This window comes from Callithrix jacchus, chromosome 15 (assembly GCF_049354715.1).
Source record: "Callithrix jacchus isolate 240 chromosome 15, calJac240_pri, whole genome shotgun sequence".
Lineage (NCBI taxonomy): Eukaryota > Metazoa > Chordata > Mammalia > Primates > Cebidae > Callithrix > Callithrix jacchus.
The window spans coordinates 78,828,366-78,843,902 of record NC_133516.1 but is presented as its reverse complement, the minus strand read 5'-3'; the positions used below and the strand labels follow the sequence as shown (position 1 = coordinate 78,843,902).

Sequence of the window (15,537 nt, the reverse complement as noted above, 5' to 3'; positions counted from 1 at the left end):
ACAGTTTGTTTGCCCCTTTTTCTCTGCCTTGGCATGTACTGCTTTCCACCATCCCTTGCCTCTTCCTTTATTTACAATCTAGTTCGAAGATCATCTTCTCTAGGAAGACTGACCTGATAGATCACCTCACCTTGACATTCTCTGTCCTCTCTGTGCCCGTGTGTGGTCAGTTTCAGTTTTTCTTGACTCTTTTTTCTAACATGCACTGTGCTAGGTCGTGGGGTAGAACAAGGAATATTACATGGTCCCTACCCTCAAGGCATCAGGATCAGTTAATGGGGAGTAAATGAAAACACATAAATGCCATTCAGGAGTGATGGAGTATGAAGTACAACTGGAGACAGCTCAGCTTGATGGCGAGGCCAAGGAAACTGCACAGAGGAAATGACACATTTGAGGGAGATTTAAGAGGTAGGATCAACAGAACTGAGCAGCTGAATCAATATATGTGATGGAGGAGGGGGAGGAGTCTAGGATGCTTCCCAGGTTTCTGTTTGGTTAGCTCAGTGGATGATGGCACCAATAATTAAGTGGATATAGGATGATCAGGTTGGGGGCAAGGTGGGAGAGTTTTTATCAGAATCTCAGAGTCTTCACTTTTATATGTATACATACATACATACAGTCCAGTAGCTTCCTGGTATCAGGAGAAAATTGACACTGGGTATTTTACTAGGCTGGAAACTCTCAGAGAGCAGAAGTTGGGTTTCCTCTCCAAGGGAGAGAGTTGCCTGAGATGGGCAGTGTGTTCTCAGATGCAGAGCTGCCCAGGTGGGAGCACCTCTCCTTCCTGTTTCTTGTCCAGCATTTTCCAGTGTTCGGGGCTTTGCACCTGTGGGTGGGGATGCAGGTGGGATAAAGAGGAATAAATTGACTGGCTTCTCTGTCCTCCAGGGCTATCTTAAAGATGGCATCTTGGTCTGTAAATATTATTAGTGACAGTACTTATGGTACCGAGAGTAGTTAGAGAAGGTAAAGCTCTGAGGATAGGAAGGAAGATTTGTGGTGAAATTAAAACATCTGATGTAGGCGGGTCCGGCGTCTACGGGCCAGGGGCCGGTGGCTCCGCCCAGCCAATCGACGCCCCGCGACGGGCAGGCCTCCAGCCAATCCGGGCTCGGCTACGGGGCAGGAATGGGTGGGCCCGAGGCCCGGCAGAGAGGCCCTGCCGTGGTGAGCTAGGCCTAGCCCGTCAGTGGTGGGTCCCGGCACTGGCTGGTCACGACGCTACGGGCGTTCCTGAAGGTGGTCATGGCGAACCTGGCAGCTGAAGGCATCATGGTGGGAGGCTTGAAGCGGAAATACTGATTTAGAAGAGGAGGAGGAGAAGGAGGAGAGGTGGGAGTGGAGTCCAGCAGGCCTTTGGAGATACCAGCAAGCCCTGCTCCGCATCTCCCTAGACAAAGTCCAGCGCAACCTGGGCCCCCAAGCACCCAGCCTCCGCAGGCATGTCCTCATCCACAACACCCTCCAGCAGCTGCAGCCCGCACTTCCCCTGGCTCCTGCCCCTGCCCTGCCCCCCCAAGCCCCTCTTCCTGATGTCGGCTACCATTGGCTCTATCCTCAGGGAGCTGGAGACCTCCATGGATGAGACTGAGCCCCCTCAGAATCCAGTGGCTCCCTTGAGCCTCCAGAATGAAGTGCCACCCCAGCCTGATCCAGTCTTCTTAGAAGCTCTGAGCTCCGGGTACTTGGGGGACTCTGGCTTGGACGATTTCTTTCTGGATATTGACACATCTGTGGTGGAAAAGGAGCCTGCACGGGCCCCGCCAGAGCCTCCTCACAATCTCTTCTGTGCCCCAGGTTCCTGGGAGTGAAATGAACTGGATCACATCATGAAAATCATCCTGGGATCCTAAAACTGTGATGCAGGGGATCCTTCCTGTGTCATCTTCAGGGGGCCTGGATCCTTGAATGCAACTCTGGGTGTGTTTTTGTAGGTGGGGGGAGCTCTAAGCATTGACTATGGCCTTCTTTCTTCCCATTTCAGGGTTCCACAAACTGTCTTGCATGTGTGTGTGTGGGTGTGTCTGGTTACCCCGGCCTTCTGTGAAGGTGGGTCTTCTTGAATTAATTTATCTGTTCCAAATGCCTTAATGAGACTCTGTTCCTGGGAGTCTGATTTTCCACTTACACATTTCTTCCACCTTTCCCGCTCGTTCCCACTCCCCTGTGACCACTGGGGCCTCAGGGAAGATAAAGAAAGCTGGGCCTGTAGAAGGATGGCAGGGATGTGCCTCCAGGACATTGTAGAAACCCAGGCTCTGCCTCTTGCACCTTGAGGAGTGGGAGGGGCTGGTCTCCTCCCTCCAGGCTGAACCCTACTTCCTTGGCAGGACCCCAGTCTCAGTAGCCACCTGATTTCAGAGCCTGGCCGGACCACATGCAATAGGGTGGAAACAAAACTGCTCCATGCCACGTTATTTAAAAAGAAAGGCAGAATTTGTGGTGGCTTTTTTTTTTTATTGTTTGTAATTTTTTTTAATAAAAGTATTTTGGAAGAAAAAAAAACCATCTGATGTATGAAGGAATGGTTTAAACCACCTGAGAAGCTTGGACAGGTGTTCCATAAACACTCTGGCACCAAAAAGTAAGATGTGGTCTAGTCTTAATGCCCTGGAGGAGTAAATTGTCTACCTTCCAGATAGCCTTTTTATTCCAGAGCTGAATTTGAGTAATAGATTATAGGATATTGGCTGAATCTCTGGAATCTTTGGGCAGTGGAGAGGGGTCTTCCCATGGTGGAGGCCGGAGAGGTGATGCGCAGTGTTAGATGAGATTTAGAGGTCCTGTTTAGGCCATGCTACAGGATGCTTTTCTCCATCTTCTCCCAGTGAGGCAACTCTGGAATGGAAAGACATACTTTAATACACAACATCCCGAAGTGTAATGTGCACATGAATCACCTGGGGTTTTTTTTTTGGCGGGGGAGGGGTCGAGACAGGTCTTGCTCTGTCGCCCAGGCTGGATTGCGGTGGCATGATCACAGCTCACTGCAGCCTCAATCTCCCTGGCTTAATCAATTCTCCCACCTCAGCCACCTGAGTGGCTGGGACTACAGATGCATTCCACCATGACTGGCTAATATTTATTGTATTTTTTGTACAGATAGGGTTTCATCATCTTGCCCTTGCTGGTCTCAAACTCCTTGCCTCAAGTTGTCTTGCTTGCCTTAGCCCCCCAAAGTGCTGGAATTATAGGCTACTGTGCCTGGCCTTATCTGGGTTTCTTGTTCAAATGCAGGCTCTGACTCTGTAAGTCTGGGGTGGAACTTGAGATTTTGCATTTCCAGCAAGGTTCTAGGTGTATGCTTATTACCTTGAGCAGCAAGGCTTTAGGACTCATTTTTAAGAAGCTCTTTTTTTTTTGTACCTCCTTGCATTGTGTAAAGGTGATGTCCTATCTCTGAAAACAGTTATTTGTCCTATTTGGAAACCTGTCTGTCTGCACTTGGAAGCCCCCTGGAGGGCAGGATCCATTTCTTGTCTTACTATCACCAAAGCCTGACATATGGTATGGCACATAATAAGTGCTCAATATAGAATTAATGAAAGAACCTTAAAAATAGGGAAATGTCAAAATTACAACCAAACTAAAGTCCAGCCAAATGAGCTCCTTGTCCTCTCAACTGTAAGCCAGATCTCTTTTATGCATTCTCTCAGTCAGTTACTCAGTGCCATTTTGAGCAAGGTTCTCATTCTGGACACCACAGGGGTGATGTAGAAAGAGAAGGCAGAAACTGAGCATAGGGAAATGTGCAGAGACAGGGCTCAGGCCCACTTGAAGCAAAATTAGAACACTTACATAGTAGCTTCTGAATAAGTGCGCATTAAAGGGGTGTGACTGAGAACCAGAAGGAAACAAAGAATAATCCATGGATACTCTGGAAGCTTGAACCTCTAAATGCTCTATAAATGCCCACTCTATTTGTTTCTTCACTGGTTGAAATCAGGACTGCTTTCTGAAGGAAGTTAGTATAGAATACAAGTCACTCATGTTCCCTGTGGGATATACTGCTACTTTAGACCCACAGACACACAGAGAGGGCCGGTGGCTCAAGGGCCAGTTTTACCATTGTCACGTAGGGTCACACAGAGCCTGGGAGCCGCAGTGAGGAGATTGACATTTTCCAACATGGGAAATGATGACTAGAAGCAATGTGAGCATAACACATTTGGAGCAAGGAGAAGCAAAAGTGGGGCTTGGAGAAGACCCATGCTGAAGGATCCTGGGGAGATAGCAGGGGTAATTTGTACTTCCTTAATAGATGTGGAGTATTTCAGCTTTGCTAATTAACGGAACAGCAGGCTTGTAATTCTGACAGCAGCAGGACACAAATGGGGTAGGATTAGCACTGAATGCCAGAGAAGCATGCCTTTGTTCTTAAGAAGATGCACCACACCCACGTTGGGTCAGATCCATGAGGGTGCCACCCTTGATTTTGATTTTGGTCTTTTCCTACAGTACCTCCAAGGGCTAAGGTTTTTGTTTGTTTGTTTGTTTTGTTTTGTTTTTTTCAGGCCTTCTTTAGAGGTAGCAAGTCTGTCTCAATAGGCTTTTTTTTTTTTTTCCAAGATGGAAATAGGTCTATGATTGGTCTAGAGCAGGGGTATCCAGTCTTCTGGCTTTCCTGGGCCACATTAGAAGAAAAAGAATTGTCTTGGACCACACAGAAAATACACTAACACTAATGACAGCTGATGAGCTAAAAAAATTGCAAAAAATCTCATAATGTTTTAAGAAAGTTTACGAATTTGTGTTGGGCTGCATTCAAAGCTGTCCTGGGCTGCATGAGGCCTACAGGCCACAGGTTGCACAAGCTTGGTCTAGAGTTTATTTTGTAGTAGTTCTATCAAATATACCTTATTCAGAAATAGCAATGGCAAGGTAAGCTTGCCTCCTTCAAGAGGTTAAGCCTCATGGAAGTTCTTCCATCACTATTCTACCATTTTGGAATTTTGGGCTACCTGCAAAATGGGGTGATCTGCCCCTGAGCATCTATAAACTGATTTTGAGCAGGGTGGGGGAATGGGCCAGGAAGCCAGTGAATTGTTTTATCTTCCCAAGGTGCAATGAATCTTGTTTGGGAATTTATTCCCAGTACTTCTTTTTAAAGCATGTTGATCTGATAACCTGAGGATCTTAAAGGCCAAAAAATATGAAGAGAAGGTTTAGAAAGTCATATAGTGTTAGAGCTGAGTAGTACCCTGGAGGCATCTACTCAGATCGCCAGTGCTTGGTGTGACAGATGAAGTCACTGACCTTGTATAAGTCATTTTAGGAAGGGTCAACATTTTATTCATTTATTTATTCTTTCATCAAATATTTACCATGAGTCGAACAAGACATGTACCTGATAGTGAAAATTTCATTGGTCCTGTTTGAATTGGCATTCAATGAACTTCTCCTTTATTATATATTCCAACTGCTGGTTTCTCAAGGGCCCTGAGGGAATTGGTCTGATACATAGGATCTTTAGCCAGTGCAAATAGGTTTCATATGCAGGGTCACCAATTTCTGAGCTGCTGAGCTAATTAGTTCTACTTGGCTTTACATAATACATACATCGTTGAAAAGTTATTTGTAATTTAATTTTTGGCAAATGAAAAACTAATTTGAATCACTAAGGGGACTTTTATTTGAAGAGACTGTGGAGCAGACCCTTTTATAATGTGAAACTGTTTGTTGTTATTGGAAAGACTTGTCCCCTAGTTATGGATTTTGTAAATCTGGACACTTTAGGTTTTCTTATGGTGGACACACAACCAGGCCCAGCAGTGGCCTCTACAGGGTTGGAGAGGACCCTGGCCTGGGAAGTGAGAGCCCTAGGAATCTTAGAACAGCCCAACCCAAGGTATTGGCATTTACTGGAGCCTGTGACTGTAAGCTGCATGGACAAGCTGCATGCTTTCTCTCAGCTCCTGGGCCCTGGTGAGAAGGAAGAGGTGGGGCACAATGAGTGGGCGTAATGGATGAGACTGGGAGCTTCCTCTTCCTCTCCAAGGGTGGGAGTTGGGAGGAGATAGGATGGGGAACATTTTGCTTCCATTATAACAAATTTTAAACTCTTTCTTAAGGTCTTAGAGCTATTTAGAATTAGGACCCTTTTGTTTACTGCAACACAGTAGGGAACAAGAGGAAGAGCAGTAGAAAAAAAACAGGACAAGAGTTTAGGAGAGAAGAGGGTTATGTGGCCTCTTTTTATATAGTAAATCTCATTAGTTTGGGCCTTGCTATTTTTGAACTCATAAATAATCTGAAAGAAGACAGGACTGAAATTTGACTTTCATATAATATTTTTTCTATAGAAATTAGTAGAGTGCATGGTAATATAGAAGAAAATGTTTTAAAAATTAATGTATAGAAAATATATTTCACAAAGGAAATAATGTATTTTGATACAGAAGCATTATTTTTCACAAACAAGTCAAGTATTAAAGATCTTTGTCTAAGAGATAAAGCCTAATAGATTGCCAAGGAAGCTGAAATGTCTCCTTGTTGCATAAGGATGAAAAAATACTTCATGTATCCATTTGTAAATTCTATAATAATTTATATTGATCCTAATTAGCCTCTGTTAGTGAAACTTAATTGTTTTTCTGTGGAGAAGATAAAATTAGAGTATAAATATCAGTAGAAACTAAGGATAGAAAGTTCAAAAGAATGCTTTTAGGCTTTGAAGATAGAGTATTATTTTTTTTATGGTGTGACTTTTTCTGTTGCTCAAGGTCTTCTCAAAGTGAGCCTTGTAGCTGGTTCTCTGTGAGCTAGTAAAGAGAAGCAACTGATGCATAAAAAGACTCGTAGTCTTCATTTGGTGAAAAATGAAAGAGAAGAAATAGGCAAAATGGTCAGAGACACTTAGGAAATTTGTTTTAGGTTTAGGGTATGACTTCTGATCATGGAAACTGGCATTCTGGGGACACGTCTCTTCCTTCTTGGTTGAGTGTGCAGTTGGCCCACGTTACTTCCCTGGGCCAGTGATGTTATGCCTGGCCTGGAATTTTGTTGCCGAAATTTCCAGATGGGCTTCTTGAAACATTCAATCTTTGGTGATTGAAGGACTGAATGGGACTGTCCTGCCCAGCATGTTGCTTTCCTCTGTAAATTGTCAGATTTGGACCCCAAGGGTATAAGCCAAGTGGAGAAAGGAACCAGAGCAGGTATCCGTGGTCTCTGCTTCTGTCTCCCTGAGCTGACATACAACTGCTCGCCTTCTGGGGTCTATCTGTGTCATGTCCCTAGTGGTGATACTTAACAGAGATCCCAATTAAGCTTGAAGGGCTGTGAGTGTGGGTGGCTTTCCCTGAGAGTCCTTGTGGGATTCTTAGGTTAAATGATAAAGGTGCACTGGGCTAGCCTAGGGTTCGTTTATGTGGAAGCTGGGTTCTGACTTCCCACACATCTCACACTGGGCTGGATTGTCCTTTCCCTCCTGAGACTACTGTTCCTCCAGGGACATCTTTAGTTTCCATTCTTTGTGAGCCCCAAGCTTCTGCCCCTAGCCCCCTAACAGGAACTCAGCTAGAACATAGAAAGGACTTTCCAACTGAGAAGCAAGATTCAGAAAGAGAACGAGTTAAACAAGATAGTGCATTTCCTTCCCAGGAGATTTGTGTCTCCCCATCTCTCCTGTCTGTCATGGACGGATGTTGATGACATTGAGGGGAGGAGGAAGAAGTGGTAAGAGGAGTACTGTTATCAACTTTGCTTCCATTTGTAGGAGTCTTGTGATTTACCTTCCCTGTCTGTAAAATGAAGACTAATAGTTGCTGTGCCACTTAGAGGAAAGGGAAGGATTATTTAGAACTTTGTAATCCATCTTGCTATCAATTAACTAATTCAACAGGTATTTACTGAGTGCTGAGTGTGTTCCAGACACTGTGCTAGGCACTAGAGGTACAAACATGATTTTTAAAAAGGTCTCCATCTTCAAGTTTCAACAGCAAGAGTTGTTGTTTTGCCCCCAGGGCATGGAGGTTTGTCCATGCAGGGAGGGTGACTTGGACTGTCCTCTCCTTGAGAAGGACCAGGGGATTGCAGCCCTGATTACTCCCCATGGCTGGGATCATGTGGAAGTATCCCTTCTGTTGTGGACCCTCTCCTGGTCCATCGAGCTGGGCTGTAGGACCTGGACAAGGCGGGACCTGTTGACTGATGATGGGCTTGGGAGGCTGAATATGGGACCCTGCGATTCAGCCAGCTGGTTCCTCTCACCCTGATTCCTTCTGGTTTGTTGTCTCACAGGGTCTTTTCGGAATGATGGTTTGAAAGCTTCTGATGTCCTTCCTATCCTAAAGGAAAAAGTGGCCTTCGTGTCTGGTGAGTATTTGTGGGACTTTCCTTTGTAGAGGATCTAGAGAAGTTGGGTGCGTGCACATGTATTTAGGCTCACTTCTTTGTTACTAAGGGAGAAGTAGGGGTGGAAGTTATGCTTGGGGCAGCTGCTTCCTTTCTGCTGAGGCAGAGAGAGAGAGAAAAGAGGACTCTGGCCATAGTGGGGTGTTCTAAAGGACACGCAGAACCACAGGGCCATTCCCCAAACCCCACCCCATCTCAGCCCCCTGGCCCGGCAGGAGCTGCTAAGGGCCCCTGTGAGAGTTGCTCCAACTGGAGAATCTGTGCACTTGGCACATTCCTGAGGTTTTGAGCTCATTTCTGAATGGATCAAGGACAGGAGATTTTTTTAGAGTTTTTGTCTCCACTTTATCTCTCTGTCCCGGCAAAGGGAACTCAAGTGAGGATTCCTGTTTAGATGTTTGGTTTTTGTTTTTTCTGAATAATGACTTCCAAATATTTATATCTGACTTCTCTCTCCCATACATCTTTTGCACCTGGACCTCTTAATATCTCATTGGGAGGTCAGCAATCCATAGCTGGTGGGCAATCCACCAGATTTTGTAAGCAAAGTTTTACTGGTATATAGCGATGTCTATTTGTTTATAGCGTGTATTAGTTTCCCATTGATGCTGCAGCAAATTTCCATAAGCTTGATGGCTTACAACAACAGAAACGTATTATTGCACAGTTCTGGAAGCCAGAAGGCAGTTTCAGGGGCTTAAATCTAGGGGTCAGCAGGGCTGTGCTTCCAGAAGTTCTAAGGGAAAATCGGTTCCTTTCTTCTCTCAGCTTCCAATGGCTGCAGACATTCCTTGGCTTGTGGCTACATCACTCCTATCTTTACTTTCAGGATCAAATTGCCTTCTCCTCTTGCATCTGTGTCAAATCTTTCTCTGCCTCTCTCTTTTAAGGATACCTTTGACTACATTTAGGGCCTACCTAGATAATCTAGAATGATTGCCCTATCTCAAGACCGTTAACTTAATGGTATTTGTGAAGTCTTTGCCATGATATGTTTGTGGGCTATTATTTAACCTACTACAGGTAGTTTTGATGGCTGCCTTCTCACTACAGCAACAGAATTGAGTAGCTATTGCAGAGACCATTTGGCCCGTGAGCCGGAAATATTTACTATCTGACCCTTTAAGGAAAAAGCCTGGTGACCCCTGATATAATTGAAGCCAAAGACTGGCCAGAGCCCCTAAGGCAGTCATTCTCAAACAATAAGATATGCCAGAATTACTCTGGGTACCTGTTCCAGAGCTCCATGCTAAGTCTCCTGGATCAGAATTTCAGATAAGGTCTGAGGCAGGGGCTGGGGTACACAGTGTTAGTAGCCAAAGATTGTATTTTGAGAAACATTCCACGTGCTTATACCCCATGGACCAAACCTTAATTTTTGGGTGATTTTGGTTATCTACAAGGAGTAGCAATGGAGTCACAGAGCAAGAGCTAGTCCAGTCCTGTAGAGCAGAGGTTCATCCACAGGCACTGTTGGTCTGGCTGTTAGGCGACAGCCAAAATAGAGAGAAGAGGAGGAGGGGAGGGATAAAGGAAGGGGGAAGCTAAGGAGCAGCTGTCTCTCTCTTCATCAGAGAAAAGGCGAAAGCCCGATGATTCAGAGTGTAGATGTGGGAAGTAAGGGCAGACATGCAATGGGAATGCGCAGAAGACTTTGTAAGGACCAATTGTATTCTATATTATTATAATTATTATTAGCAGTAGTAGCAATAGGAATTTATTGTTGTCATTGCTGTTAGATGAGAGTGGCCTGGCAGCTGCCTCTTCCCATTAGGGGACAGTATATCTTACAAGGTAATGAGCCCCCTGTCATTGAAGATGTTGAAGTACAGGCAGAACAACTCCTTGGCAGCATTATGCAGCAGTGATATGGGTATGGAAGAGTAGGTAAGACAACCTCCAAAACCTTTGTAAACTTGGATTCTGATTGCTTGCTAAGCATAGGGGAAAACCTTGTGCAGAAGTCCTAGAGGCCACTGAGCAGTGCTAGCCCTCTGATTTCTGCTGATCCCCATAGCTTGGACTCCCAAGAATGTGGCCCACAGCCCTCTGGGAGCTCAATCTTATTTTTTTTCTTTTTATGGCCTTTAGTTAACCTAATGTTCTTCCTTTTCCCTCGATATCCTGCCAATCCTCCCATTTCCCTTGTTCCTGACACTTTTGTCCCTCTGCAGTGCCTTCTCTGCACCATCTGCCAGTTTTTTGAGCCTCTTTTCTCCTTCCAGAGTCAGTTCCTACCTTGCCTCCTCCAGGAGACCTTCCTGGATCTAATGCATTCCTCTGAGCATCATCCTGTTCCACATCAGTTTGGGGCATATGCATGCCCAGTACACTCTGACATGGAGACCCTTGCTTGATGTTTGTGTTTATTTTTTCTCATGTAAATTCAGTCAGAACCCTGGGGCAAAGCCCCAGAAAAAACCTTCTCAAGTGATTCGGGCTTGTCCTAATGGAGCTCATAGAAGCAACATGGCCAGGACGGCAGTCAGGAATGAGGCAGGTAGAAAATTCCCTGAGCAGGACGAAGGGGGCTGGGGGCATATAGCTCTCCCCCATTTGCCAGTGTAAGCCGACCAGCCTGGGCGAGCCTTATTTAACTGCATCTGCACTTGTGGTGCCAGGAACTTCTGGACTTAGGGAACATTGCCCTTCCATGTTTGAGAAGGACACTGAATATACTGGGAAGATAATGACTGGCTGCATCTTAAAAAAAAACACAAAAAACAAAGAACAACAACAAGAAACCCACACTAACCAACTCTTACATCCTGAGCTTTTAAAAGATAAAAGAGAAAACACAAAAATAAAACAGAATAAAGAAACCTAGAATTAAATAATGCAGTTTAACAGTTGGATTTCTTTCTGAGAAGAAAGCACTGTAAGGAAGGTGGTGAGTGGAGAAACAGGCTGTTTGTTAGTTGTGCCTGCCTTCTCCTGCTAGCACCCAGCTTTGGCCAGGCGAAAGGAGAGCCATGCTGCCATGGGAACGTACATCGGAATAATCCAGGGCAGCCCAGAAGCTTCTGCATGTGGGCATGTGCACATCTGTGTAACAGGATCTGGGGCTGTCTCTCAGTGAGCCTCCATTGTTCTAGCACTGCCCCATTCTGCTCTGTCATTCACAGCTCATGAGCTCCCCTTGGCCTCTCTGACATCCTTTGTGCTAAGTCATAGCACCCATTGTCCCTTTTATCCAGCTTTCCCATGTAGGATCCATTTCACCCTATTATCTTTCTGTGCATACACACCTCTTCCTGATTCCTCTCTGCCTCCTTATCCCCCACCAATGTGTTTTCCTCATTGGTTTCCACTGTTCTCAGGGAAACTCTGTGTTGCTGTGGCACAATCTTTTGTACCCTGGACCTGCATTTCTCAAAGTGTTTTCCAAGAACAGTTCCACAGGATGATCCTCTAGAAAGAAAAATGGGTTCTAATCTCAAAGAAGTTTGGGAAATTCTGGATATTATAGCTCTCTTTCTTGGAGAATTACAATGTCCATTAAAGTACATTAACATTTTAAGACTCTGGGAAGTCCTGCAGTAAAGAACTTTATTATCTTTTTTTTTTAATCTAGCATTTTCCTGTAGAATAACCTCATTCCCTAAAAATGTATGTGTCTGTGATGTGTATCCATTAACATTTTGCAGATCTATTGTTATACTGACTATCGGGGGTCCTTATTCTTCATCTCTGCTTATTGTCCTCTGTAATTTCAGCCTCTATGTCAATTATTGACCAAATCCTACAGCTTCTTTGCTGCTCAGCCTTCTTGGTCCCAAAGGTCTCCACTCCCTACCATGCTTATGCACATCCGAGATTTTGACCCTTGATATGTCTGTCTCTGGTGTTAGTCCTTTACTTTGACCCTTTCTGATATCCTCTTGTCATTTGGGGGAGGATGGATGTGAAAGGAACAAAATCAATACCTTTCCCTCTTCTCTGGGATCTCTTCACCCAACAGGACCTCTCCCAACCTCCCTGGGCATACCCCATTTACATGGTGCATTAGTTCCATTCTGCCTTCACTCAGCTTGGAGCCTGGCACAGATACTGCGGCCAAAGCTTTCAATAGAGCTTTTGCTGTGTTGTAGTACACTGTCAGCAACCCTGAAGCTCATGTCCTACCCTGTCCTACTGTCATTCTTGAGAGAAGTTCTCCAGTCATGACTTCATTTCTCTCTCCTCAGTACCCCGAGCCTATTCTGACCCTTGACTAGCTCTTGCCTACTGTTCCACCCAACGAATCATGTCCCTCAGGCAGGCTGAACGCCTCCCTCTCCATCACCTATCTCCATTTCCTCCTTCCTCTTGGAGTTCTGCAGGCTACCTCAGAGAGGGGGCAGCCCCATCCACTGTGGGCTAGATCCTCCTCTTGTGCCTGCCCTAAGGCCTTGCTTCACTCTTGTCTCTACCCTTCCCAGCATAAAGATTCTCTTCCTCTAGGCTCATTCCCCTCCTTTGTTCTATAATCTGCCAATGCCTCTTCCATTCTCAACATCACGTGACTTGATTGTGCTGCCTCCTATTGACTCCTTATATACATTTCTGGATGTGGGGAGTTAGAATTCCCCAGGCTTTCTCTTCTCACTCTTCCTTCCCTGCCATGTGAACCTTCCAGACTTCCTATTCACTATTTATTATATGATTTTAAAGCGCATTCATTAATGGACACTATGCGTAGGAAGTGGAACCAAGTTTCTCAGGAGTATTAGACAGAATAAAAAAAGCAGAACCTTGGTTTCTTGTTTCCTTAGCATAGTGTCCATTAATGAATGAGTTTTAAAATCATATAATAAATAGGCCAGTCGCGGTGGCTTACACCTGTAATCCCAGCACTTTGGGAGGCTGAGGCAGGCAGATCACGAGGTCAGGAGTTCGAGGCCAGCCTGGCCAACATGATAAAACCCCATCTCTACTAAAAGTACAAAAATTAGCCAGGCATGATGACATGTTCCTGTAATCCCAGCTACTCGGGAGGCTTAGGCAGGAGAATCACTTGAACCTGGAAGGCAGAGGTTGCAGTGAGCCGAGATTGTGCCATTATTGCACTCCAGCCTGGGTGACAGAGCAAGACTCCATTACACACACACACAAAGTCATGTAATAAATAGTAAATAGGAAGTCTGGAAAGTAGAGGAAAGAAAAAGCAACTATTTTCCAGCCATCTGAAAACCTGCCCAGCTACATCCTGCAACTCATGTCCTCAGAGTCAGTCCTGGCTGCAGCTTGGGAGGGACAGTGTCAGCCAGCCCTCCAAGCCACCCTTTGCCAGTCAGAGCTATGGTTCCTTGTGGTTCCAAGGCTCTATTTGTCTACTTGTAACATGTCCAAGGAAGGTCAGGAAAAAACCAACAGCTATGGTAAAACAAGCAAACAAATAAACTGCCAGAGTGAAAATGCTTGTGGTGAAGTCAAGAAGGGAAGGTTGAGAGTATGGGAGGACCTCCTTGCTTTTGGGAAACCTTCCATTTAATCTTCTTGCTTCCTTTTCCTCATGTGAAAGGCAGTGGAGAGATGGGGATCATTTCCAAGGCAGATGAGACAAGAGTGGTCATCACTTCAAAGAACCAGAGCTAATGGTGTGAAAGGTCCAACTCTGAGTTAATCTGTGTGAATCTGCCCTGTTGGGGGCGCTGGGCAGTGGTAGCGGTGCTGAGACACTTCATCAGGGCTGAATCTCACAGTGGCCTTCTGTAATCCTTTTCTCCCTGCAATCCTTTTGTAATCCTTTTCTCCCTGTAATCCTTTTCTTACTTCCTCCTCAAGGGTTTTCTGGATTGATTTTTTTGTCAAGCCTCCCCTCTATCTGTGTGGCTTCTGGACCCCGTAATCAGAGGGAAACCTTATTCATGAATTCACACTTGGGCAGGATCCCTGGGAGACTCTGCTCTCTGTGTAAGAGATCTTTGCTTTCCAGCACTGGTGAAGGCCGCACCTCTTCACTCTTTTTCATTAGATCCCCTTGTGGTCCTACTCTGGGATATGTCGGGTGGCTACCTGAGATGCGGTGTGAGGAGTCTGTAATCATGGCACAGTGGTTTTCTTTGTGTAGTGGCCAGTAAGGTCATAGTTAACTTTAACATTTTTCCAGTCTAACACCCCTGAGAAACTTGGTTTCCCTTCCTAAGCCTCGTGTCCATTAGTGAATAAATTTTAAACTCATTCAATAAATAGTGAATAGGGTATTTGGAAAGTAGAGGAAAGAAAAAGCAACAGTCTAAAATCCTGGCCTTCTAATAGCAACAGCAATTGTCATTTTGATATACTCCTTCCAGTTATTTTAAATGTGATATTTAGAAAACACTTGTAATCCTAGTATGTACATATGCATTTGCAGTGATTAAAACCACCCTGATTTCTGATAAGATTCATGTGCTCCTCCAGCAGGAGTGACAGGTGGCACCTCAGGCAGACAGGCAGGGGTGGCTTTTTGGCTGTGTAGAAAATACTTAATGTTTTTTCTATGAATGTAAAAGCCTCCTAGTAATGCTGTCCTGGGATGGATGCTTTGAGGTCATCTCACCGTAGTAGTCAGTTCATCACAAGCCCTTCCACCTCTTTCTAGACTAATTTACTTCTTTTTATAGACAGACCTCTGTAAATTTCCAGAGAACATAGCACTTTCAACCTGCTTGTTTTCTCAATAAGAACAGTTATCACCACTTTCATTATCATCTCATATTTGTAGAGAGCTTTACTTTTCCAAGTGCATCCCCGTGTACCAACTCATCATTTCTTGTAGCAACTCTGTAATGTACACAGTATTATTTTCATCTGCCTTTTACAGATGAGGCACAAGGGAAGCCCTGGGGCTTCCCTGTGGGGGTCTAGCTGTAGGTAGCACATATGACTGAGGGCACGTCTTTTTTGCCCTCAGTCATATGTGCTACCTACAGCTAGACCCCCACAGCTTGTGCTAAGCAGTGACCAGATTTCTCTGGATACCCTCTTTCTGTCTGTTCATTTAGCACTCAGACCGATGTCTTTTCTCCCAGTGGCTTTCCTTTGTGGCTGGTTTTCTTAAACACACTTTTTTTCCTCTTCTTTGCAGGGGGTCGTGATAAGCGAGGCGGACCCATCCTGACCTTCCCTGCTCGCAGCAATCATGACAGAATAAGACAGGAAGACCTGCGGAAACTCGTGACGTATTTGGCCAGCGTGCCAAGGTAAGGGGAA

The 15,537-nt window shown here is 45.1% G+C and overlaps 2 protein-coding genes across 45 annotated transcripts in view; both read left to right on the top strand.

Moving 5' to 3' along the window:
* Nucleotides 1–15,537, top strand: part of KALRN (kalirin RhoGEF kinase) — a 659,576-nt gene that overhangs the window by 134,195 nt on the left and 509,844 nt on the right. For all 44 annotated transcript variants that reach the window (XM_078351912.1, XM_078351911.1, XM_078351910.1 and 41 more), the window contains 2 exons: nt 8,248–8,322; nt 15,413–15,527. In XM_078351912.1, coding sequence (XP_078208038.1) covers nt 8,248–8,322; nt 15,413–15,527 — 190 coding nt within the window. The remainder of the gene's footprint in view (nt 1–8,247; nt 8,323–15,412; nt 15,528–15,537) is intronic.
* On the top strand, nt 1,133–1,922 carry LOC100396613 (SERTA domain-containing protein 3). The gene is given in 3 exon segments (XM_078351922.1): nt 1,133–1,304; nt 1,306–1,525; nt 1,527–1,922. Coding segments are annotated over 3 exon segments (606 nt in total). The 5' UTR covers nt 1,133–1,251; the 3' UTR covers nt 1,860–1,922.